Here is a 24,215-nt window from a genome sequence, read left to right as displayed (position 1 = left end):
ATATACAAATGAATAATGAAAAATTAAAAATAAGGTCAAATTAGTCAAAAAAATATGTAATTAATGATGTTATCTAATCAAAATAAATTAATATTATCCTTTTAAAATTTGAAGGGCATTTTGTGTATACAATTTTTGTAAATTCAACTTTACTCAAAAAAAAAATAATAATATTAATTTTTAACGGATTACCCGCATCCGACCCGCATCCAACCCGCATCCGACCCGAATTTTTCGTGTTTTTAGTGGGTCGACCCTATAATAACCCGCATCCAATAAAACTTGATCCAAACCCAATAATTTCGTATAAATTTATTGGATTATCGTATTGTTTCAAAAATTGCTAGCCCTATGTTAAACCACAAAATGTTGACGTATATTTCATCAAATCCTCAGCCGCGTTGCGTTATTCACCAAAATCTATATGCAACTAGCCACCGACCAAACACACGCATATGCGCCTCTAAAGCCGACACGTGCCCCTTGTGATATCGAATTAACGGCTGCGATTGCCCGTTGTCCGAAATTAGAAGATGACTTTCTATAGCATTGTTGGAACATGGAAAGTTGGAAACAGATAAAAAATATTACTACGATCTTTAAAATTCTGATAAATCTAATTTACCTCTGGGAATCTCATTAGCTTCGCTTTGAATTCAAAGGTTGGCTATACAATTCCACACCCCTATTTTACTTTCTTCCTAAACATTGTTTTCATTTGTTTTTCTTTGTTTCCTCATGATCAGACGATGTCTCTTTAATGTTTTTGCTGTGGCTTTAAGGTTTTAATCAACGTTTAAGTCTGTAATTGAAGTTATTTTGATGGTTTTGTTGTTCTTTTAAATGGGTTAATTTTCGAATCTTTGTTAATCAATATGTGTGATCGTTCTCAATTTCTGCTTATTACAATGGGGTATTCATTTCTGTGGCAGAGATCGATGTGTAAATGAATGATTAAGTTTCATTTTTTGTAAAAATGGTAGATGAAATGAATGAAAAGCAAATAGGGGAAATACTAAACTTGATTATGCTATGTTATCATTTGCTATTTGATAACATGATCTTGGGTGGTGATATATGGTTGCTGAGTTTCTTTCGATTGCTAAAATCATTTGCAATCTATGATTTTTAACTTTTAATGAATTCATATTGTGCGGAAGGTTGTTGAATTAATGATGCTGATTTACGCTTATTTTTGGTAGAGACTTATTTGGTCGTCTATGTGAGTAGTTTTCGTAGTGAATTAAAGAGTTGTCTCGTAGTTTGGATAATGGGCTTTGTTTGGTGATCTTATTTCTTATGTATTGTAATGCCCGTTTAGTAGATTATGCTTCAACCAGCAACTAGGTGTTATAGGTGGTTCGTTTTCAATTGATTCATATGTGCAAGACCATGGATACGTGAATATGAGCTAAGTTGTGACATCACTTGAGTAGTGAACTTAAACTCATGGTGTCTTTATTTTTAAAGAGACAATTCAAGGTTTAAATGTAGAGAAAAGTCGGTCGTCTACTTAACCATCCAAGGTTTGGAGGCTTTAGTCAAGCTCGAACAAGAAAATTTTAGGGATCAATGCGATGGTGCAATGTTTTTTTTTATTGGAAAGAATGCTCCCGTAACCTGGAATGAGAGTTCAGAAAGGATAACATCATGTTGATTCATTTCGTTTTCTTTGATGGCCACGTTGACTGTTTGTAATACCTTATAATTGTTGATTATCATCTTTTCTTTCTGATTTTTGTGCTCGTGGTTATGAAATCTAATATGACGATGTGGTAGTGGTACAGATAATTATTTATTTTCTGAATCAGAGCTACATTCTCTTTACCAGCTGGCCTTGACTCATCATTCATCAGTTTACACAAGAGATTCTTTTTGTGAAATATCTTTATCAAACTTCAGCAGAACACATCTCTCAAAATCATATGGGAATGATGTGTGATCTAGATCCTGATGTTGTACGATGGGGTCTTCACCACTTAGATGTTTGCTCATTAGCAAACAATGGCTCTCTACCTGCTGTGACGTGCTATGTGGAGGAAAAATCGACGACTGATACATTGAAGGTGGACTTCTGTACTAAAGCAGAATCCGTAGTGGAGAATGATAAGGCAATCGCTCAAGCTCTTCAGGAAGAGTTATCAAGACTTGATGCTGCACAGGATCTAGGATCTGTATCTTCTCGAGAACAACAAAATCAGAAAGAATCGATTCTTACTCATAATTGGCTTGGACCTTCAGGAAGGCACTTCAGCTCTGGTGGGGTAAACACTGATTATTTTGTTTCTTGGACTTGTCTTTATTTTCTTACCTATGTTATTAATTTAACATTACTTAACTGTTGGCAGAGTGGCAGGAGACCTTGCCGGAGATTGAAAATGATTCTGTTATTGATGGTGAAATGGGGAAAAGGCTGAATCAATTGGTTCCAATTCCTGTAAGTTACCCTAATTTCCTCTTTTACTGCTGGCAGAGTGTTCAAAGGGTCAACTATTAACCTTAAGTCTTTCTTTGTGCTTTTCGTCAGCATGTTCCTAAAATCAATGGTGAGATACCCTCAGCGGATGAAGCTACATCAGACCATCAAAGGCTTCTGGACAGGTTCTTTTGTAGTACATTGTTCTCATCGTTCTGTATTTTTAGTAGTGCTATTTCTCTCGTGCAATGCAATACTTTTGTGTAATTAGCGGCCATCTTGTATTATTTCAACATAATCTAGCGATACTGGAGCATGATTTCAGTTGATACATATCATGCTTATGTAAAATAATTCTTGAAACTTGCGTTTCACAATCTGTGCAGTTCCTAACTTGTGCATTTTTTGTTGTCTGTGTCAGATTGCAATTATACGAGCTGATTGAACTCAAAATCTCAGGAGACGGCAACTGTCAGGTCGGCTGTTCATAACATCCCTGCATCATCCTGTAGTCGATAAGACTTATAGTTGTTTTCTCATATGTCGTTGCATCACTCTCAGTTTGTGTCATGTAGGAAAATCTAATTCCTTTATACTCCCTTTGACCGCCAATAGGAGTCCCAGTTCACTTTTACCATAAATGTTAATAAGGTCACACTTTCCACTAACTCATTTCACTCACATTTCATTTAAAACTAATAGATACAAGTGGAACCCCCTATTCCACTAATTTTTTTCCATCCACTTTTCTTAACATTTCTTAAGACCCGTGCCACCCATAAATGGGACTCCTAATGGCGGACGGAGGGAGTAACTCTTGTTGCTAGTTATCTTAGTATATGCTTCATAATATTTGGCTTCTCATAACCGTAGCAAGCCTTTCTTTTCGTCCGGCAGTTCCGTTCGTTGTCTGATCAAATATATCGGACGTCAGAGCATCACAAATTCGTGAGAGAACAAGTAGTCAACCAGGTTTGTGTGCCAAATGCCAATTCAATCGCCGCTGGTTGTCTTTGTCTTGAAAGTTGAAACTGTATTAATGACTAGTTTCTTATTATCTGCAAACTTTCAGCTGAAGCTAAGACCGGACTTGTATGAAAATTATGTCCCGATGGCTTATGGTGATTACATAAAGAAAATGAGCAAGTAGATTCCCCTTCTGACCTAGTATACGCTTATCCTTTTTGCCACTTGTTTAATCAATTGTGAAAGATTGTAGGAACGGGGAATGGGGTGATCACGTCACGTTGCAGGCTGCTGCAGATTGGGTATGATTCCTTTCCTACACTCTCTGTATTCTTTTACTTCTATATGCAGAGTTCTTGCATTGCTCTACCTGATAGTGTAATATGTTGTATTTTGTGGCAGTTTGGCATCAAAATATTTGTTGTTACATCATTCAAGGATACATGCTACATCGAGATCCTTCCACAAACTGAACAGAAGTCCAATAGAAGTAAGCTGTGTTTTAAACATTTCGTTTCGTTTCGTTTCGTTTCTTCCCTGTTGAATTCTAGTAAGATGATCAACGACGCTTGCTCTATATCCTCTGTTTCAAATGCAGCTATATTCTTGAGCTTCTGGGCCGAGGTTCACTATAATTCGATATATCCATTAGGAGGTAAAGATTTACTCAACGCCTGACCTTGAAATTTACTACTGCTTCTTTCTTATCACTGCCCTTTTCTCGTCTGTAGAATTGCCTGAGGTAGAGAGCAAGAAGAAGAAGCGATGGTGGTGGTGATATTTGTGAGAAGATGCTGCTCCTCCATCTGGTTTAGTTGGGTATAGCAATTTTTGATGGCAGCATTTGATTCTCTATTCTTTCATTGTTATAGTATCATCGTTGAAGTTCATTTGATCTGTTGTATACAATTTCCTCTAGCGAATAATCTCACATCTAGTATAACTATAAAGTATTGTAGGAAGCCATTTTACTGAGTTTCCTATTTTCATATTTCTTAAATTCTTTCTTATTTATATTTATGAAAAACAATTCACCATCCGTTCCATTTTAGTGTTAAAATATTTTATTAAAGAATAAATATTTAATGAATTAAGTAGAATGGAAATAAAGAAGATAAAGTAAGAGATATTAATCGTGTTATTTTGCTAAAATTGAAATGTCTCAACTGTAATGTGAGTATCCGAAAATAAATATAACTCAACAACATGTGAAGATCGGAATCAGTTGTCGAGCATTTTCATAAATTAATAGGTGATATTCTTTTGCATCATTGTCCAATAAGCTCAAGACAGTACATTTTTATTAAATCATTCTCATTTGACATTTTCATTTGCACCGTAATTTCCTTCATGTTCTCCATTAAATTTAGTATTTTTGTCAACACCTTGTATTAACATCTTTCTTTGTGATAATGCGTAAGTATTTAAAATTTATGATTGGAATCTGTATTAAAACGAATATTAAACTTTTCAGTTAAAGTTTGACTACGATTTTTCAATGATGATGCAATTCTGTTAACCAGTGAACCGATACATTATCTTCAACCATTTATACTAAACTCAAATTCATTTTAAGTTAAATGTCATTAAATATGATTTTTCTTTAACCATTTGTCTAAACTAAAACTTCTTCAACCATTTACACTAAACTCAAATTCATTTTAAATTAAATGTCATTAAATATGATTTTTCTCTAACCATTTGTCTAAACTAAAACTTAAAAGGATATTCTTTATATTACTCTCTCCATTTTTTAAAAATAGCAATTATTTCCTTTTTAATTAGTTTCTTAAAAATAGAAACTTTAGAATCTTTCTATTTTAGGACATGGACCTCACAATCCACTAATTTTATTTTCACAACTTTGTCTCTTCATCTCTCTTACTTTACTCATTTTTCTCTCTCTCTTACTTTACCAATTTTTCTCACTTACTTTACCAATTGTGCATTAAAACCCGTACCATTTCAAATGTTTCTATTTTTTGAATACGGAGGGAATGTAACTTTTTTACTCATAAAATTTGAAAAAGTTTTTGGTTTTGGTTTAGTATGAACCTAAAAATGTGTTTTGTACTAAAAAACAACAAATGGAATTAGTTTCGGAGTACTATTGGAGCTAAATTACCTCTTCCATTTTAGATTTCAATGTACCTTGGAGATAGTCCTTAGAACTACTAATACTAAAACATATCAAATCAGAGATAGTCCTACGAAGTACTAATACTAAAACATATCAAATCAACAGCAATAGAGAGCCGGTGAAAGACAGAGATATTTACTACTACTAAATACCGCAAAAATCACAAAGATTCCTCATTTTTTTTTAAAGAAAGTGGCTCTCTCTAAACTTCCTATATCACACTCTACACAAAATTATCAACAAAAATGTACACCATAAAAAAAAAGCTTATTATCGGCTCGAACATGAGAAAAAACCTATACACAAATCAAGAAACAAAATGCAGGGTTATTACCGAGCGAAACCTACGTTACACTACCTCGTTCCTCTTGAGTAGAAAGCCTCTGTGCCATCCATGTATGTACAAAGCTCAGCTGTTCTGCTTGGATGAAGAGGACTGCCCAATGTGCCGTTCTGCAAACGACATTTTTTGGAATAATATTGTTTGAGTTTTGAACAATTTGGAGCTTAGTTTAGAGTTTACCTCCGGCTGCAATGAGCTTTTCTACGCGTGATACAATATGCTTGCCGTAAGTGTACCTCTTGAGTGCACTCAAGTGGACCTTAATGCGGGAGAGGATCAGTTCGCGGCTCTTGTCATCACAAGTCTCAAGCACTTTCTGCACCACGTAGTTGCCAAATGGATCTTTCATCATAGCCTGAAAATGTTATACTTTCGGACAATATTAGAGATAATCGCACATTCGACAGAAAAAAAGTAAAAATTTATGGAACTTAGGCTATAGTTAGTTACGGTAAGCATGGGTACCTGTAGTGGCTCGTTCTCTTCTGTTGAACCGAGTATCTCGTTCACCAATAGTTTCCTCTCCTCGGGACCACCAAAAGCCAAGCACTTCTCAACAACATTAGAGGCGAATTTCTGCTGGCTCATCTTCACTATCTGTCCGGCTAGCTTGCTGATTATCGTAGCCCGTTCATGGGTCCTACCATGCTCCACGACATGCTGCAGAAATAGAAGTTGAACGAAGCCATCACACTTAAATTAGGTGAACTTGCAAGGGCGATATAGGCAGGTAATATTCGAGCACCTGAATGACGTAGTTTCCATATTGGTCTTGAGCTAGCTTACAGACAGAGTTCATTATTTCATCCATGATTTTCTGTTGAGTTTTCGGGTCATCGCAGTGCTCGAGAACTCTCTGCTACCGCTCAAGAGAAAAAGTATGTGTGTGTAAACTAAATGCCTTAGAAACGAGACGAAGCAGATATTGGGCTGACGAGTGCTAACCTGAATGACTCGACAGCCATAAGGGTGTGTGGATAGAGTCACAACTTGCCCAAAGAACGACGAGATTATGAAATGAATTTGATATTGAGGGATGCACTCGATGCACTTTTGTATTACATGATTGCCATTTTGATCATGAATGCATTTCATCACTGAACCATCGAGCTCGGCTGCCATCTTAGCGCCTGTGTCTGTATCAATCACTTCCAATGCCTGTGACCAATCACATCGGTAACAAAATGGAAATTACAATACTTATGTTGTTACAAAGTTGGATCTTTCATTTAATTAAGTTCTAATCAATCTATGTCATCCGATTTATCAAGTTCAACATAAAAGTATGTACAGTCATATTGTTTTCATATGCTCAAAATATATTATATTCTCAGTTAGGAACCCACAACCAAAGGTGTCGGAACGCAATATAGAGAGAGACGAAGCCGTAGAAACAAACCTTCTGTATAACTCGGCATCCATACATCTGCAGAGTAAGAGGCAATACATGACCAATGAGATGCCTTGCCAACTCTTTCCGATGACCTTCAGTACCATGCTCGAAGAACTGCACTTCAAGCAATGATATCACCACAACATTAAATCAATTTTATGAATTTTGTATGTGAAATATTACCTTTTGTATGACGTAATTCCCGAAAACATCGATCATTAAACCAAGAGCATTAGGAAGGATTTCTAAAAGTATCGTTGTCTTTTCTTCAACTGTTGCTGTCTCCAGCTTCTGCTGAATGAATCGACTCCCGAATTGATCCGTACTGAATAGAAAACAGCATAGATGTCGTGGACTAAATTATTATATTTTCTCTCTAGCAAAAACAAAACAGAGTAACTGCTGCTGCTCGTTACTTACCTGAACTCAACAACATGACCAAGAATGTCGGAGAGCTCCAATGACTTCGTCTTATTGTTTTTAAGCATCTCCAATAAGGATTCAAATCTTCCTTTCGAGTTGCTTCCGCAGGAACCAGTGTTTTCCCCCTTCTGACTAACCAATGATGACTGTATCTGAGCACATTTCTCGTTCTGGACCATAGAACTTCTCGAACAATCACGAGAACTCTGCAACATGTTGCCTTGAAATGAAGCAACGTATGGGTTAAATCCAGGACTGCATTGGTACTGATGATGATTAACAGTGCCGGGTTTCTGTAAAATGTGTGACTGAAATTGCTGTGCCTGTTGCAGAAGCAACGCCTCGAGATAAGCTTTCTCCAAAGACTGAAAATTGTCATGACCATGGGAACCAACAAAGTTTAGTCCTTGAGAAGAATTTCCAGCCACACAAGCCGAATGTTTTCCATGATTCGACATTTTCTGGATATACTGAACTTGATGTGGATCCATGACCGGAATGTGGAAACCCGGCGGATAGCTAGGTCTCAAGATTTGGCCGTCTCCATTACCACCGGCCATGAATGACCCTATAGAAATACTTGAGATATATCGTTAATGCAATATTTTTCGGAATCCTTCAAAAATTGAATCACGATATCAAGAATTGCAAGGCCATATATCCTAAACTATTGCTCATTTTTCAATTCTATCATCAACTGTGAGGTCAAATGCTCTAATGGTTAATAGTAAAGGATATATCATAAAAACATGATTTGAGATTAGTACCTATAATTCCATCCTGCTTTTGCTCGACCGAATATGCACCATTTCTCTGAGAAGGAATACTCACACCCGAGGAATTGTTGTTTTGCATTTGATTCTTCAGATCTTCCAGCCTTGCAAGATCAGATAGACTGTGTTGATGTTGAGACTGAAGATTAGTAGTCGAAGACGTCCTTCTCGGAAAACCTACACGCTCATTGATTGTTAGTTTTGAAACACCAGGCCCCCTGGTTAGACTACTCCTTGCTAAATTTACATAGTTGGTGTTAATGACCATGTTTTCGACTCTAGCACTGTCGCTGTAATGCTGCTGCTGCCACCCTGTTGGATTAATCCCCATCTGAAGTGACGACTGTGAAATACTCTCACCAGGAAGCTGACCTCTGGCCATGGACATTTTCAATCCAGATAGAGAAGAGGCAATGTCGGCTATCTCAAAGATACCAGGCGAAGGAACTAGCGTTGCAGAGGTCAAGTTGTCGACGAGATGAACTCCGTTCCCAAGTGCCATAAGAGCAGGAGCTGGGGGCCTGCCCCCCATCTCAGTCTTGATGTTCGTTAAGGATGTTACATTGACACAAGAAGCCAACGAGCTCGGATTGCTCTGAGTGTTGGATAAGACAGTATAACTATTTTTGGGGTGTAGAGCTTCAAATGATTCTGCTTTGTTATGTAAATCAGCTCCGCTGGAATTAGGTAACATATCTGCAATATCTGCAACTGAACTCTGGCTAGCAGGACGTGAAAGATGTGATTTCGTAGGCTGTCCACACCCTTCCTGGAGAAAGCCAAACACGAACACAAAGGTGATTTTTCTGTGCAAACACAGAAAGTTATAGCATGGCTAGAGCTAATGTCGACAATTTTCAGTGCTAAAATAAAAAACTTGTTTAGTTATCAAGGCTTTTTTTTTCTTTTCTTTTTCTACGCATTCAACATGGCAATATTAAGTATATTGTATGTAAAGATAAAATAAAATTGTATGTGAGGTTAATCATGTCACAACTTTCTACTCATATTCTGCGATTGTGATAACAAAACCTGAAGTATATCTGCGAAGCTCTTTCTTCTAACTCCCATTCCAGAGCTGGACGCCCCCATCATACCTTTCTCTAAAGAATCAGTAGAGTTTTTCCGCGACATATTCCTAAGAGCCGCCTTCCTCAGCTCGATCATCTCATCTTCTGCTTTCTTCACAGACAAAGCTACCGGCATTGAGTAAAGCCCATTTTCAAGGCCATTTCTGCCCGCAGCCCTGACCCTCTGCGCAACGCGCCAATCCTCCTTGGACAAGAGAGGTGGAGGGAGGCGAGGATTGAAGTTCTGATGTGAATAATAGTACTCCAAATAGGCAGGGTGGGATCTTATCTCCTCTTCAGTCAATACGCCAACGCTATTACTAGTGCTACCACCGGAGTCAAGCTTCACGAAATTGGGATGCCTAAGAAGACTCCCTGCAGCTAGCAACGCCCCCTCCACTGAGGGAGGGGCGCTTCCGCTTCTGTTTATGTCCAAACCCCTCTCTCTCTCAACAATCAGACCTCGATTTCGTTGCTCATGTAGCAGCAATGCTTCAATCTCACTCTCTAAGCTAGCATTGATCTCTGACTTCTCATTCGAACTCGATCCTCTCATCATGATACTACCTATACCTAGATTATTTCCCACAATTCACATTGGGTAGAAATAGAATAACAGCAAATAATCACCCATTCTTCTCAATTTCTCCACTTAGAAATCAAATTAGACCTATAATCAAGCCAAAATTCGAATCATGCAAAACCAAATCAAATTAAAAAATCACATATAAAATGATGATTAACAATCACAAATTCCATTTTAGAGATATTCGAACACATATCAAACTTCATTTATCACCGAAAAATCCACAATAAATCGGAAAATTAAAAAGCATCATGCATGCAAAAAATTGAAGAAACTTACGACAAGGAATCGTTGATATGGAGTTGTTTGGGATCGAAAACGTTATGAATCATTCGTGAAACAGCTGTGTGACGTGTGGAATTCGAATATGTTTGCAGCGAACAAGGTGGAGAATTTGCGAAAGTGGAATGAAACAAAATGAGCCGAAAATAATGCAGTTATTTTGTTTTTTTTTATTTATTATTTTATCTTTTGTTGGTTTATTACTGGAATAAGTTTAGATTATTTGGTATCCTTGGACAATTCTATTTAGTTAGTAGTGTTAGAAACTTGCACGAAAATGTGCAATAAGTGCTATTATGCTATAGATGTAGGTCACATATTCCGTCTCAAAAATAAATACTCTTTTTGCTATTAAATATTTTACTTTTTTTCTTTTTTCATCCTTTCACTGATAAATATTTCAATTCAATTTTACTATATTTGGTAATAAGTGGATGTATATTCCATTAACTTATTTCACTCAAATTTTATTATAAAATTAATATATAAAAATAAACTTTACATTCCATTTACTTTATAAAATCAAACAATTTCTTAAAACTCATGTCGATCAAATATGAGACATTTAATCATGGACAAAGAGAGTAGTTCATTTTTATTCCTTCTTATATTCACAAAAATGTTTTAAAATTTAACTTCATTTTTAAGGAACGTAAATAGTACAATACGATTATAAATTCACAAAAATGTTTTAAAATTTAACAGAATATTTTTTCATTTCATTCAAATTTTTTAAATCATAAATTATTTTTTTGACCTTTAAATAATCATCGTAAATTAAGGATTAAACCTTTCAAAATATAATTATGTAAGAAATGCATCTTATTGACGATGTTATCCGGTAAGATCAAACGACCAATTAAAAGCATACAATAGACACGTGTCTATTGAATATAGAATTTAAGATTTGTTTCATGCTCAAGAGGCTCCTTCGGCTAAGTAATCAACGCCGATCCAAATAAATTCAACATCTTAAATTCTTCTTTACGTTCAAAACCAATCAATAGGAAACACTAACATTTACACTTCCCTGTCTATTATTGGCAGTCTCATTTTTTAACACCATGGATTTTAAGAAATGTTAAAAAAAATGGGTGGACAAATGTTAATAGAATATGAATCTCACTTATATATATTAGTTTTGAATAAAATATAAATGAAATGAGTCAGTGGAATGTGAGACCCTATTACCATTTATGGTTAAAACTAACTGAGGCTGCTATTCGCAGACGGACTAAAATGAAAAAACGAGACTCTTATTCACGAACGGAGGGAGTATATGAATTAATGTGTCTTGCATAACGAATGCAATAATGAGATGATCGTCTATGTCTCTAGATCTTCGACGATCCAACACATCCCCAAATCATATTCCTAATGTACTGCAAAATAATTGGAAGAATAAGCGTATCACACATCTTTCCTTCATATCTTAGGTTATCTTAACTTAGAGTGATCTATCTCAGTCCAAATGATAAACGAAATTTGTTCATTTTACAAATATAGAACGAATAGATCTTCTGGACTATATATACCATAATTTTTGCCCCATACAAGCTTGTAATACCTAAACAATAACAACACAAACAACTATATTAACTTCATAAATTCAACTATATTTGACAACTCATTAATAAACCTATGTAAAAACAAAACAACACTAAACTAATCATTGTTACATATTACCTCCGTCCACGACTAAAAGTCCCACTTTGACTCGGTGTGAGTTTTAAATAATGCAAAGAAAAGTTGGGGTTGAAAAAGTTAGTGAGTCACACATTATATATTGATTTTATAATAGAGTGTGAGTGTGAGTGTGATGATTTAGTGGAAAGCGGAGTTCATTTACCATAAATATAAAAAGTAAATATAGACATTATTTTATAGACGGGCCATAATAGCATAGATGGACTTCGTGGACGGAAGGAGTAATGATTTAGTCACAATTTCTTTCAATTTTAACTTTATGTACATCAACTGTTTTTGTATAATAGAAACAATCAATATCAAAATAATATATTGAAAAAAAATACTTTGTTCAAGAATTAAAATATTTTAAGCCAGGAGGAGAATTAGAGAAAGAGAAAGAAGTAGAGTACGGAGCACAGGTGGAGGAGTAGATTGGGCAGAATCTGTCGGTTAACGGTAAAGGTTAACCTTATTAAAACTAGTTTTTTTTTTTTTATTGTAAACGCTCATAGTGGGCGGGGGGTTTAGGCAGACCCCCAACCCGTAAATAAATCAAAATATAACATTCCAATACATGATCCTAGCCCAAAAGTGACCAGTATCTAAAACAAGAACATGAAGGAGAAATAAGTTGGAGCTCCCACAAGTCGGGATACTCCAAGCTATCAATACTAAACTAGTAGCCAAATGAACAAAAGGAAGAAATAAACAAAGCAGAACTATCAACAGTCATAATCAGTCCACATCTCTGCGTCGAAAACGGAAGTTAGGATATCTCAGCTGGTCCATCCTAACAAGCGCCTTTAGGTATCGAGGCGCAGAGATAGAATCGTAATATGTCATAGTAGGGGTCTGAACCCCCCTACCTGCAAGAAAGTCTGCAACACGGTTTCCTTCTCTGTAGATGTGTGAGAATGTATATTTTTAACCCACGTGCGATGCACGATGAAATATATTTTCATCATACGACTTTAAATTATTAATTAAAGTAAAAAATAATATAACTATATAAAATTAAAAATAGAAAAATATACTATAAATAACAATAACAATTAAAAAAATATACTCCACTATAATTATTTGGACAACAAAGAAGAGAGTATCAAGTGTTGATACTTTTGAAAAGTATGTTTAAAACAATCATTCATATCTCTCTACTCTGAAAAATGTTAATCACAATATACACGCGCAGTACTCTAACTATTGTAAGAAATATTGGGATAAAATTCTCGAGTCAAGAATGTTACGATTCTTCCCTCTCTAAGAATTGTAAGAAATATTGAGATAAAATTCTCGAACCACATATACACGCGGTACTCTAACTATTGCAATCAAAAGAAAAAAAAAACAACAATACATAAATGGAAATTACAATGAAAATTATAAAATAAACTGAACTATCAGTCTAGATGAAAAAACCTCTCTTCTAGCTAGATAAATTACAATACAGTTAGTGCTCTCGGATTGGCGTATTATCCCCAAAGATGAAATCCTCCTAACGTACATAACATCTCAACCCCCTAGGCACCGATGAACTTGTTGGGCTCCAAAAATTGAGTAATACAATGTTCCTAAAATGTATAATAAAATGTTGAGAACTTGAGAGAGGATGGAGAATGCTTTTGTTGGTGTGTGATTCATCCACAACTCTATGCCTTTTATAGGCACAAAATTAGTTCATGAGAGATCATGGAATTAAAACAACATAATTATAAAATTAAGACAATAGAGGTTACAAAATTTGACTTTTCTTATTCATTTTTGTTGTTATTAGCCATGGATTAAAAGTTATAATACATTTCTTATTATGATTAAACGAGTTTCAATGCAGATTTGTTTAGTCCACCATATGATTGGCCGTTACTTCACATTGTATACATGCAATAATTTATAATTAATTTTTGAATAATAACTGAAAATTTGTAGTTACAATGTCAATCATCATCTATTTTATACTCAAACACACATAACTCATAAATATTCATATTTAAAAATAAAAACTTATAAATATTTTTAAAAAAAATTGTCAAAACTCACTTTTTATACATCTATAGATTACTAAATTACCATTGTTTTTTCTGTAAAATTATTGGAGGTCTCGTGAAAGTGAAACCTCCTTAACCCTTCACAAGTTTCCAACTGGCGGTGACCGTATTAAAGATATTAAAATATTAGAATCAATATAAAGAAATAAAAAACATAAACTCCATTAGAATTAATATATCACATATGATATTTTAAATTATTTCATGATATAGTGTATTTAGCTAAGAATACAATTATTTATAAGCAAAGAAGAAAATATTAACTATATAGCATGAAAATATTAATAGATGAGTGAAGACCATGTTATTATTTCTTTTGCTCGATGTTCAATTCTGACGATCCAAAAATTTAAAATTTAAAATTTCAAAAAGTAAAAATAAAAAATACTATGTAATTCTTAAAAATATTAAATATAAATTTAAAATTATAAATTTAATTATCAAAATCACTTGTAACTAATTTAGTTTAAATCGATGATCGATTTTTTTTATTTCAAATATTATATATTTAATTATCAGAAATACTTGTAACTAAAAGAAGATAGTTAAAAGATAAAATACATATACTGGACTTTATACATAAAAACAAAAATCATATAAAATTAATAAGTAACATAAAATTTAAAATAACTACTCCCCGTGTCCCATAAAAATATGGGCATATGATATGACATGAGAATTAAGATAAAATTGGTAAAGTAAGAGAGATGAGGAAAAAAATAGTTAAAATTAGAGTTCCTATTTATCAAGGGGCAAAACGCTCGGACATGTTCCTTTTCCTTCGAGAGAAAATTTCAAGAAGAATTAATGGCTGAGCTCATCGCCACCTCTCGTTTGGTGGAAGACTAACCCTTATTAAGAGTACGCTTGAGGCTATCCCACTCCACATTTTCCAAGCCATTGAGCCAACGAAGGGAACGCTGCGGCTCCTTGAACAACAACTTGCTCGGTTCTTCTGGGGTGCAACTAATGATAAGCGGCGAACACATTGGATTGGATGGGAACAAGTGTGTCTCCCTACGTCTGAAGGAGGTCTCGGAGTTAGACGCTTCGAGGAGGTTTTCAGAGCTTTCAACATCAAACTTTCGTGGAGGTTTAGAGAGCAAAACTCTCTCTGGGCTGCGCACATGTTCGGTAAGTACTGCCACAATAAATCCCCTCTTGCTAGAAATATCTCGGGCCGGAGCAGCCAACGTGGAAGAGACTTGCCAAAGCTTGGCCTTTGGCCCAACCCAACATCAGATGGAATCTTGGAGATGGAACAGTTCTTTTTTGGGATGACATTTGGCTCGGAGATGAACCCCTGAGGGAGTCCTGCCTCGACCCTACAGGAGACCCCCTGGCTCGGGTGGCGGACTTCTGGAGCAACGGGCAGTGGGACCACGCCAAGCTCAACCTCATCCAGCATCAGGCTGGCCTCCCACAACATCTTGTAGAAAACATCCTCACTGTCCCAATTCTCATGGGAACGCAAGATTTGCCGAGATGGACCCTCTCACGCATGGGTGACTTCACCTTAGCTTCGGCTTGGGATGCCTCCACGCATAGACCGATCATCCCGGCCCTGGAAGATATTTGGAATGAGGGCCTCACGGCTTCTATGTCCATCTTCATTTGGCGTCTCATCTCGAATAGAATACCGGTTGACACAAAGCTACAATGGCGAAAAATCAAGCTCGCCTCTAAATGTCAGTGCTGTACGCAGCACCCCGAGGTTGAGTCGCTACAACACCTCTTTATTCGAGGAGTTGGGGTTGTTTCAGTGTGGAACTTTTTCGATAAATGGTTTGATGGGGCGGACGAGCCTCTTAGGCTGGACGACTCCATCCCGACCAGAATGGACAAATGGGCTGCTAGAACCCGACAAACTGCAAAAGCTCACTTGAGCAAAGTCATCCCATGCCTTATCCTCTGGTTCCTTTGGGCTGAACGTAACAACTCCCGCCACAACGGGGTTAGATTCAGGGCCTACAGTGTCATTTGGCAGGTCCAGATTCACATCCAGAGGCTCACAGAAAATGGGAAGTGTCAGCCAAAACATTGGAAAGGACTTAATATTGCGATATGTAGACCGACACATCCCCAGGCAAGAAGGCGGCAGCAACTGGTTTTGTCGGTCAAATGGCACCCTCCGGAAATTCCTTGGCTTAAACTTAACACAACAGGGACCTTTAGCTCGGATTCAGGATCGGCGGGTGGGGGCGGAATTATCCGAGATCAGCAGGGCAGCGTAAAATCTGTTTTTTCCACCCCACTATGTGCAAATTCGAGGTTGGAAGCCGAACTTCTGACTATCATCCACGGTATGAGCATGGCCAAAGAGTATGGGCAACCTTTTTGGGTGGAGTCGGATTGCTTACAAGCAACCGCCGTGATCAACTCCGGTAAGGCGGGGCTAGCGCACACACGGCACTCCTTGTCAAAAATCAGACTACTACAACGGGAGTGTATTTGCAGATTTGCCTACATTCATCGGGAAGGAAATAAATCAGCCGGCATTCTAGCAAAAATGGGAGCCGAAGCTCCCTCTCTCCGAATCCTGGAGAGCCACATGTTCCCTAGGATCCTTCGTGCGACCATCCGGCTTGAACAATCTGGCGTCCCATACGTCAGAATGAATGATGAGGAAGAATGAGATGATGTTTTGTTGCAGGACCCCTCCTAGAGTATACGGGTGTCGGCCCATCAAACAAGCTGTCCCCTTTATACTCTTACCGATGGGTCCTCCGCTTGGGTTTTCTCTTACGTGACACCCCCTGATTTGTAACCCGTTTCAATTAGGTTGTTTGTTCAATTTGCTCTCGGCACGTCACTTTTGGGCGTGACCATGGTAACCACTGTTTGCTCTGATATATAGGGATGAGGGATCCACGAACCCTCCACCTTTCGGTGTTTAAAAAAAAAATGGATAGTGAGACCCATATTATTATTAGTATTTTGATGGTGGTATAAGTTGTAAATAACTTGGTATAATAGCCTAATAAATTGTGATATTTTTTATTGAAAGGGGGGAGTATATTACAAAAAGAATCCAATACAGAAAAAATGATTTGAAAACAGATGTGTACAAAAAATTAGAATATGTGAAAATAAAATCTCTACATATTAATATGTAAATGAATAAAAATAAATTATAGTAATAATAATAATAATAAATTTTTAAAAAAATAAGTAAATTTCGATTGAACCACTACATATATGTTTTTTCCTTCCATGTTTGGTTGCTAGTATTCTGTCTGAGAAATTAATATGATTCAGAATTCATATCTTCTCAAATTCATATATTAATATGTAAATGAATAAAAATATTAATAATAATATTTTAAAAAATAAGTAAAATTTTAAAGTAATAAGAAATATATATAATCTTATACAAGTACTATTACTTTTATTATTATTATTATTATTATTATTATTATTATTATTATTATTATTATTATTATTATTATTATTACTACTACTACTATTAAATAATAATTTAAAAAATAATTTTAAATTATGAATCATACTCTACTTAATTTCAGTATAATAAATAGTTATTATTACATTATAATTATAGTAATAACAATTATAATATTACTATAATATTTATAATTTTATTGTAATTATTAAATAATTATAGTTTAATTATTTAAATATGTATTATATATAATATATAATGGAGTAATATTATTATTAATAAAATATAATTAGTATATTATAAATTTTATTCAATTATAATATCAATAAATAATTATAACTATATATTTATTTATGATTATTATAATACAAAATAATAAATTAAGAAATCTTAATTAAATTATTTCAATTATTATTATAATTATAAATAAATTATTAGGAGAATCTTAATATAATAATTATTTTAATAATTTATTATTTGTCCAAACACAGGAAAGTAAATGTGTATGAATCATATTCCAAGGATTCATTTTCCTAGGAATTATTTTCCTTGCCAACTTTAATGTATTTTGTAGAACACATTCTATTTTTAATACTCTCTTCGTCCCGTAGAAATATGCTGATTTTCTTTTTCGTCATTCCCATAAAAGTAGTCCATATTTATTTAAGAATTTTTTTTCTCTTTTTTTTTTAATTATTATTTTATCATTTATGAATCTTACAATCCATTACATTATTTCAACTTCTCTCTTACTTTATTAATTACGCATTAAAATTCATGCCATCTCCAATTAACCTATTTATAGTATTTCTATAGGCGGAGGGAGTGTAAAAACTTATAAATGAAAATTTTTAAAATGACTTATTACAAAAGAATTAGAATAATGGTTTGTTAAAGATCTCATATGTTACTTTTATTTCTGTGTATTCAGTAATAATTCAAAGTTTTGAATAGGAGTATATGAAATCTTAGGATAAAGGAGAAAAAGAAATGCGCGCAAGTATGATGCCTTCTTCGCCACTGGCATCCCACCTTTCCTCATCCACCATCGCCCAATCCCACCACCGCAAACACCCCATCTCCTTAATCCCCGCCGCCTCCCCTCCTCCGCTGCGCAGCCAATACACCACACCAGACACCCACCAGTCCCCACCTCTCAAACCCAAAACCATCCGTTTCCGCCTCATCCAGCAATGCCATCAAGGCCAGCTCAACCTCGCCCGCCAACTGTTCGACGCGATTCCCCAACCAACTACTGTTCTCTGGAACACTCTCATGATAGGCTACGTCTGCAATAACATGCCCAATGAAGCTATATACATATTCCTCTGTTCTCAAAGCTTGCACGGAGGCGATGCATCTCTCTATTGGGAAATCTGTTCACGACCATGTCTTAAGATGCGATGTGAATTGTAGTAGGATTGTTTATGATTCTTTGTTGAACATGTATGCTTCCTTTGTGGGGATTGATTTGGTAGAGAGGCTAAGGCTATGCGAAGGCGAAATGTGGTTTCATGGAATACTGTGATTGCTTGGTATGTGAAGAAGGGGATGTTTGTGGAGGCAATTAGGTGTTTGGTGATGATGGTGAGAATGGGGGTTACACCTACGGTGGTTAGTTTTCAATGCCTTTCCGGCTGTTTCGGGTTTAGGTGATGTAGATGTTGCTGACACTGTTTATGGGATGGTTACTAGATTGCGTGGCGAATATGTTGATGATTTGTTTGTTGTGAGCTCTGCTATTACTATGTATGCAGAGCTTGGCTGTGTTCATATTGCTCGGAAGATATTTGATAACTGCTTGGTCAAGAATGCACATGTTTGGAACACTATGATTGGTGGTTACGTGTTGAACAATTGGCTAGTTGTGGCATTGGAGCTATTTTGATGCATTGGAGTCGCAAGATGGTGGTGATGATGTGGATGATGTGACTTTTCTTTCAGCTTTGACTGCAGCTTCCGAGTTGCAGCAGTTGGAGGTTTCAAAGTAGCTGCATTCGTATTTGATCAAGAAGTCGTTGGTTTCCTCTGTTATTATGCTTAATGCACTTGTAGCTTTGTATGCCAAGTGCAACTGTATTAGTGATTCGTTCAAGGTTTTTAGTGAGATGCAGGAGAGGGATGTAGTGTCGTGGAACACTATGATCTGTGTTCTTGTGCAGAACGGCTTGGATGATGAAGGGTTGATGCTCGTGTACGAGATGCAGAAGCTAGGGTTTCCGATTGATGATGTGACAATCACAACTATACTCTCTGCAACGTCAAATCTTGGAAATCGGGACATTGGGATACAGACCCATGCTTATCTGATTAGGCATGGGATTCAGTTCAGTGGGATGGAGAGTTATCTCATTGATATGTATGCAAAATCGGGTTTGATGGAAGCTGCAAAGACGGTCTTCGATTTGTATTGCAAACCTAGTAGTGATCCAGCCATGTGGAATTCCATTATCTCTGCGAGCACACAAAATGGATTAATTGATGAGTCCTTGCATGTTTTCAGGCGGATGCTAGTGGAGAATGTTGTACCGAGTGCTGTGACCATGGCCTCAGTTCTCCCGGCTTGCAGCCAGTTAGGAAGTCTGGCTATTGGAACTCAACTCCATGCTTTTGCAATTCGCCATTTCTTGGATGAAAACATCTTCGTGTGCTTTGCTCTGGTGGACATGTACTCAAAGTCAGGGGCACTTGTTTACGCTGAGAGGGTTTTCTCAAAATCGACTGAGAAAAACTCAGTCACCTGCACGAATATGATCTTGGGATACGGTCAGCATGGGATGGGAGAGAAAGCTCTCGAACTGTTCCACTCCATGAAAGAACTTGGCATCAACCCCGATGCCATCACCATTTTAGCAGTGTTATCTGCTTGCAGCTACACAGGTCTGATCAATGAAGGGCTCAAGATATTTGAGTCTATGGAGGGTGAGTATGGGATAAAGCCCTCGATGGAGCATCATGCTTGCGTTGTGGACATGTTGGGAAGAGTCGGGAGGTTGGTTGAGGCATATGAGTTCTCTTGGAGATTGGGGAAAGCAGACAATGTATTGGGGATCTGGGGATCACTCCTTTATGCGTGCAGAATCCATCAAGAATTTGAGCTGGGAAAGGTTGCTGCTGATAAACAGCTCGAGTTTGAATGACCAGATAGGGCTACAGGCTACCACGTCCTACTTTCTAATATACACGCGGAGGAGGGGAACTGGGAAGTTGTAAAGACGACGAGGAGGGAGATGCTGGAGAAATTCGACCACAAATCTTCTGATTGGTTCCCGAACTGTGTATTCTGATATCAGTATGGGCTGATCTCACTAGGATACCAGGACTTAAATAAAGAAGATAAAAAAATCTCACAGAGGAGAGCTGAAAAATCATCCTCTTCTAATTAGAGAGGGGGTCGAAAATTTTAATGAAAATTAAGTGTATTTTCTGTCTCATTTATTTTTCCTATTTATATTAAGTTCATATTGGGGCCAGGGATCTATGGAAGGTTTTGGATATGACCTCACTGATGCACTATTTTTTAGCACTAAATAAACCTGCAAGTATACAGAGTATATATAGTATAGCTAAAGGTCAGTACCGGGATATCGAACACGGGGAAGGCAAACACAAAGTGTCTATCCTCTACTAGAACTCAATTACTATTTGGAAAATTAAAAGTTTTTGAGAAATTTTGTAAACAGAAAACAATTGAAAGCAAATAACAACTAATTGCAAATAAAATACGGAGATAAAATATAGAGATAAGAGAATTCCAGGGATTTGCGTTCACAGTTATGGTTATACAAATTCCAAACTACAATACCCTAGCACAGTTATTACTTTGATAGGACGAGTCAACTAGCTTATGCTCATGCGATACAAACATTGATTACAAGATTAGGGTTGTCAATCCTAACACGTAACTCCAAAAAGCTCCTAAGACCCTTGAAAAGTCCTCATTCTCAATTAACAGTATCGTTTCAAGGGAAGCTAATCTGTAGCGTCTACTAAGTGAACCTAACTCGCTAGAACTCTCTCACAGTTATGAAGCAAGTTATATTATATCATGCAAGATTGTGTCACTCAATCATGCAGAATCAGAATTAATTAGGGAAGAAACAAAGTAAAAACAAAACGGATATTAAATACTCCCTCCCTCCCCCATATTTTGTCCCCTTTTGACCGGGCACGGGTTTTAAGAAAATGTGTTTGACTTTGTATTAAATGGAGATGTGTAGTGGAGTATGGGTCCCACATTGAAATTTGTGTTTTTGTTGTTAGTTAGTGAATAAACTGAAGTGGTATATTTAACTTTTTTGTGTCATTTTAGTCTCGGTAATTAAAGAAGTTAACAAACATTTAATGTTAAAAAGACTTTATCCATAAAAATAATCTGCCAATTTCATTACAATTGGGATTTTTTGGTGGGAAATCCCCAAAACCACAAGTACACGTACTGAAATTTTGGAGGTATGTCCAAAAATTCAAAAGGCAAAAGTACAGAAAATATTGGAGGGAGATTGGAGCTGCCACTATCTATAAAAGCATCAATACATCCAAAAAGAGAACTTTTAAACACTTGCCCTCAGAAAAAATTCATCATTGGGTTATGGAGACAACTCAGAGAGATACACGCACTATAGGAGTGGACACCAAAAATTTGATAGCTCAAAGTCTTCTCCAACAAAGCTATTCAGGTCATCTACGACATGGAGCTCTTATAAAAGCTGCCCAACAGTTTGGAGTATGCAAAAAGACAGTTCACAGAATCTGGGCAAAAGCAAAAGAGCAGATGGAGCGTGGAGTACCTGTAAATGTGCGAGATCGTGTTAGAGGATACAACCACAAAGATAAAATGCAGCTTGATGATAACAAGGTAAGACAACTATCTATGCTTGAAAGATCTACCATACGTAAGATGGCTCGCAAACTTGAAATTAGCAAGAGTACATTAGGAAGGATGAAGAAGGAGGGTCTGATCAGACCACACACAAGTGCAGTTAAGCCAATACTTACTGATTTGAACAAGTTAGCACGGCTCAGATGGAGTCTCAGCCAGATTCAACCAATCAGAATCGATGGTAAGCTCAAATACAACACAATGCACAATGTAGTGCATATTGATGAGAAATGGTTTTACATGACTAAGAGTTCAGATAGATACTACCTGCTGCCAGATGAGGATGAGCCATATAGATCATGTAAGTCAAAGAGATTCATCACAAAGGTTATGTTCATGTGTGCTGTGTGTAGACCACACTTTGCATAAGATGGAGAAACCATTTTTGATGGAAAAATAGGCATATTTCCTTTCACAACTATGGAACCAGCAAAGAGGAATTCAAAGAACAGAGCAAAAGGTACCATGGAGACCAAGCCAATCCAATCAGTCAACAAGGCGATCACGAGAGATTGCATAATCCAAAAGGTACACTGATTTTTTTTATATAGATTTTCTATCAGACATGTACAATATCATCACATACAGAATTTTTGAACAGATTATACCAGCTATCAAGTCTAAATGGCCACCGAACGTATGCAAGGAGATACTCATTCAACAAGACAATGCCAAGCCACATATCAGCCCCACTGATTCAGAGTTTCAGGCAATTGCAAACAAAGATGGATTCAAATTCCAAATCATTTGCCAACCGCCTAATGTCTTGGATTTGGGTTTTTTCACAGCAATCCAATCTCTGCAGGATGATAAAATTGCTAAAGGGGTGGATGACTTGGTGAATAATGTGTACAGTTCCTTTGAAGAACTTAGCCCACACACCCTCAACAATGTTTTCCTATCTCTTCAAGGTTGCTTATTAGAGATAATGAAAGTGCATGGAGGGAATGGATACAAACTTCCACATATGAAGAAGGCTAGGTTATCCAGGTTGGACTCGCTGCCAATCACTTTAGAGGTCGAGGAAGAGCTTGTTAAGGAAGCTCTGGAATACCTCCAACTTCCCGAAAACAACATTGGTGAAGCTTATGACATTTCACGTATCAGTGAAGCTCTAGGATTCTAGTAGATCAAAGAGCAAAGCTTTTTTGTCAGTTGGCTTTATAAGCCTCAAAATTAGGTGTGGCTTAAAATGTGAACTGATTTTTTTGTCTATTTTTGTAAAGCCTCCAAACCTATGTAAGGGGTGACTTATAAAATCCTAATCCCTCAGATATTTTGTCATCATTGGGTAGCCTCCTATCCTGTTTAAGGGGTGGCTTGTAAAGCTCTTTCATTCTCAAATAAGCCTCCTAACCTATTAAAGGGGTGGCTGTGAAATGAATTTAGTCTACTTTTGTAAGGTTTAATTCCTAATCCCTCAGATAATGTTTCATCATTTGGTAGCCTCCTAACACATTGAAGGGGTGGCTGGTGGTATAAGGCTGCCTCAATCATAGATAAGCCTCCTAACCTATTCAAGGGGTGGCTTATAAGGGTATCCCAATCACATAAACATCACAGAGCACTTACACATACAAGCATCAGATAAGGTATCATCATAGTAAGGAGATACTCATTCAACAATCACATAGCCAAGCCACATATCAGGCCCATTGTCCCAATAACATAATCAACACAGATCAGTTACACATACAATCACAGAGTAATGAAACTCATCATCAACAATAATCAGAGAGCATTCAAGCCCATCAACAACAATAATCAAAGAGCATTCAACAATCACATAGCATTCAACCCATCAACA

The 24,215-nt window shown here is 36.5% G+C and overlaps 3 protein-coding genes and 1 pseudogene across 11 annotated transcripts; 3 read left to right on the top strand and 1 right to left on the bottom strand.

Moving 5' to 3' along the window:
- The first annotated feature begins 571 nt into the window (after positions 1 to 571).
- Positions 572 to 4,373, top strand: LOC125186224 (OVARIAN TUMOR DOMAIN-containing deubiquitinating enzyme 9-like). Of its 5 annotated transcripts, none has more exons than XM_048082575.1 (11): positions 572 to 662; positions 1,832 to 2,259; positions 2,349 to 2,437; positions 2,528 to 2,601; positions 2,838 to 2,892; positions 3,314 to 3,388; positions 3,489 to 3,562; positions 3,636 to 3,684; positions 3,785 to 3,872; positions 3,981 to 4,037; positions 4,114 to 4,373. In XM_048082575.1, the coding sequence occupies exons 2-11, from the start codon at positions 1,926 to 1,928 to the stop codon at positions 4,158 to 4,160; spliced, it is 942 nt and encodes a 313-aa protein (XP_047938532.1). In that variant the 5' UTR covers positions 572 to 662; positions 1,832 to 1,925; the 3' UTR covers positions 4,161 to 4,373. The 5 variants fall into 5 exon arrangements, with proteins under 5 accessions (XP_047938532.1, XP_047938531.1, XP_047938533.1 ...); XM_048082574.1 differs by having other exon boundaries at positions 593 to 662; positions 1,788 to 2,259; XM_048082576.1 differs by having other exon boundaries at positions 599 to 662; positions 1,812 to 2,259.
- Positions 4,374 to 5,636: 1,263 nt separating this feature from the next.
- On the bottom strand, positions 5,637 to 10,543 carry LOC125186717 (pumilio homolog 4-like). Of its 5 annotated transcripts, none has more exons than XM_048083146.1 (11): positions 10,390 to 10,542; positions 9,487 to 10,194; positions 8,449 to 9,223; positions 7,679 to 8,249; positions 7,442 to 7,583; positions 7,265 to 7,372; positions 6,811 to 7,023; positions 6,611 to 6,724; positions 6,331 to 6,525; positions 6,046 to 6,220; positions 5,637 to 5,975 (listed from the first exon to the last, which is right to left on the bottom strand). In XM_048083146.1, exons 2-11 carry the CDS (start codon positions 10,081 to 10,083, stop codon positions 5,932 to 5,934), a joined length of 2,934 nt encoding a protein of 977 aa, XP_047939103.1. In that variant the 5' UTR covers positions 10,084 to 10,194; positions 10,390 to 10,542; the 3' UTR covers positions 5,637 to 5,931. The 5 variants fall into 5 exon arrangements, with proteins under 5 accessions (XP_047939103.1, XP_047939104.1, XP_047939105.1 ...); XM_048083147.1 differs by having other exon boundaries at positions 9,487 to 10,097; positions 10,390 to 10,536; XM_048083148.1 differs by having other exon boundaries at positions 9,487 to 10,091; positions 10,390 to 10,502.
- A 7,985-nt stretch (positions 10,544 to 18,528) lies between these two features.
- LOC125189810 lies at positions 18,529 to 20,999 on the top strand (annotated as a pseudogene).
- A 1,118-nt stretch (positions 21,000 to 22,117) lies between these two features.
- Positions 22,118 to 23,534, top strand: LOC125189809. The gene is made up of 3 exons (XM_048087040.1): positions 22,118 to 22,709; positions 22,809 to 22,936; positions 23,010 to 23,534. The coding sequence occupies exons 1-3, from the start codon at positions 22,118 to 22,120 to the stop codon at positions 23,532 to 23,534; spliced, it is 1,245 nt and encodes a 414-aa protein (XP_047942997.1).
- Positions 23,535 to 24,215: the final 681 nt, after the last annotated feature.

This window comes from Salvia hispanica, chromosome 5 (assembly GCF_023119035.1).
Source record: "Salvia hispanica cultivar TCC Black 2014 chromosome 5, UniMelb_Shisp_WGS_1.0, whole genome shotgun sequence".
NCBI classification, from domain to species: domain Eukaryota; kingdom Viridiplantae; phylum Streptophyta; class Magnoliopsida; order Lamiales; family Lamiaceae; genus Salvia; species Salvia hispanica.
Note: the sequence above shows the minus strand (reverse complement) of the source record. Positions and strands in the feature narration are given on the sequence as shown.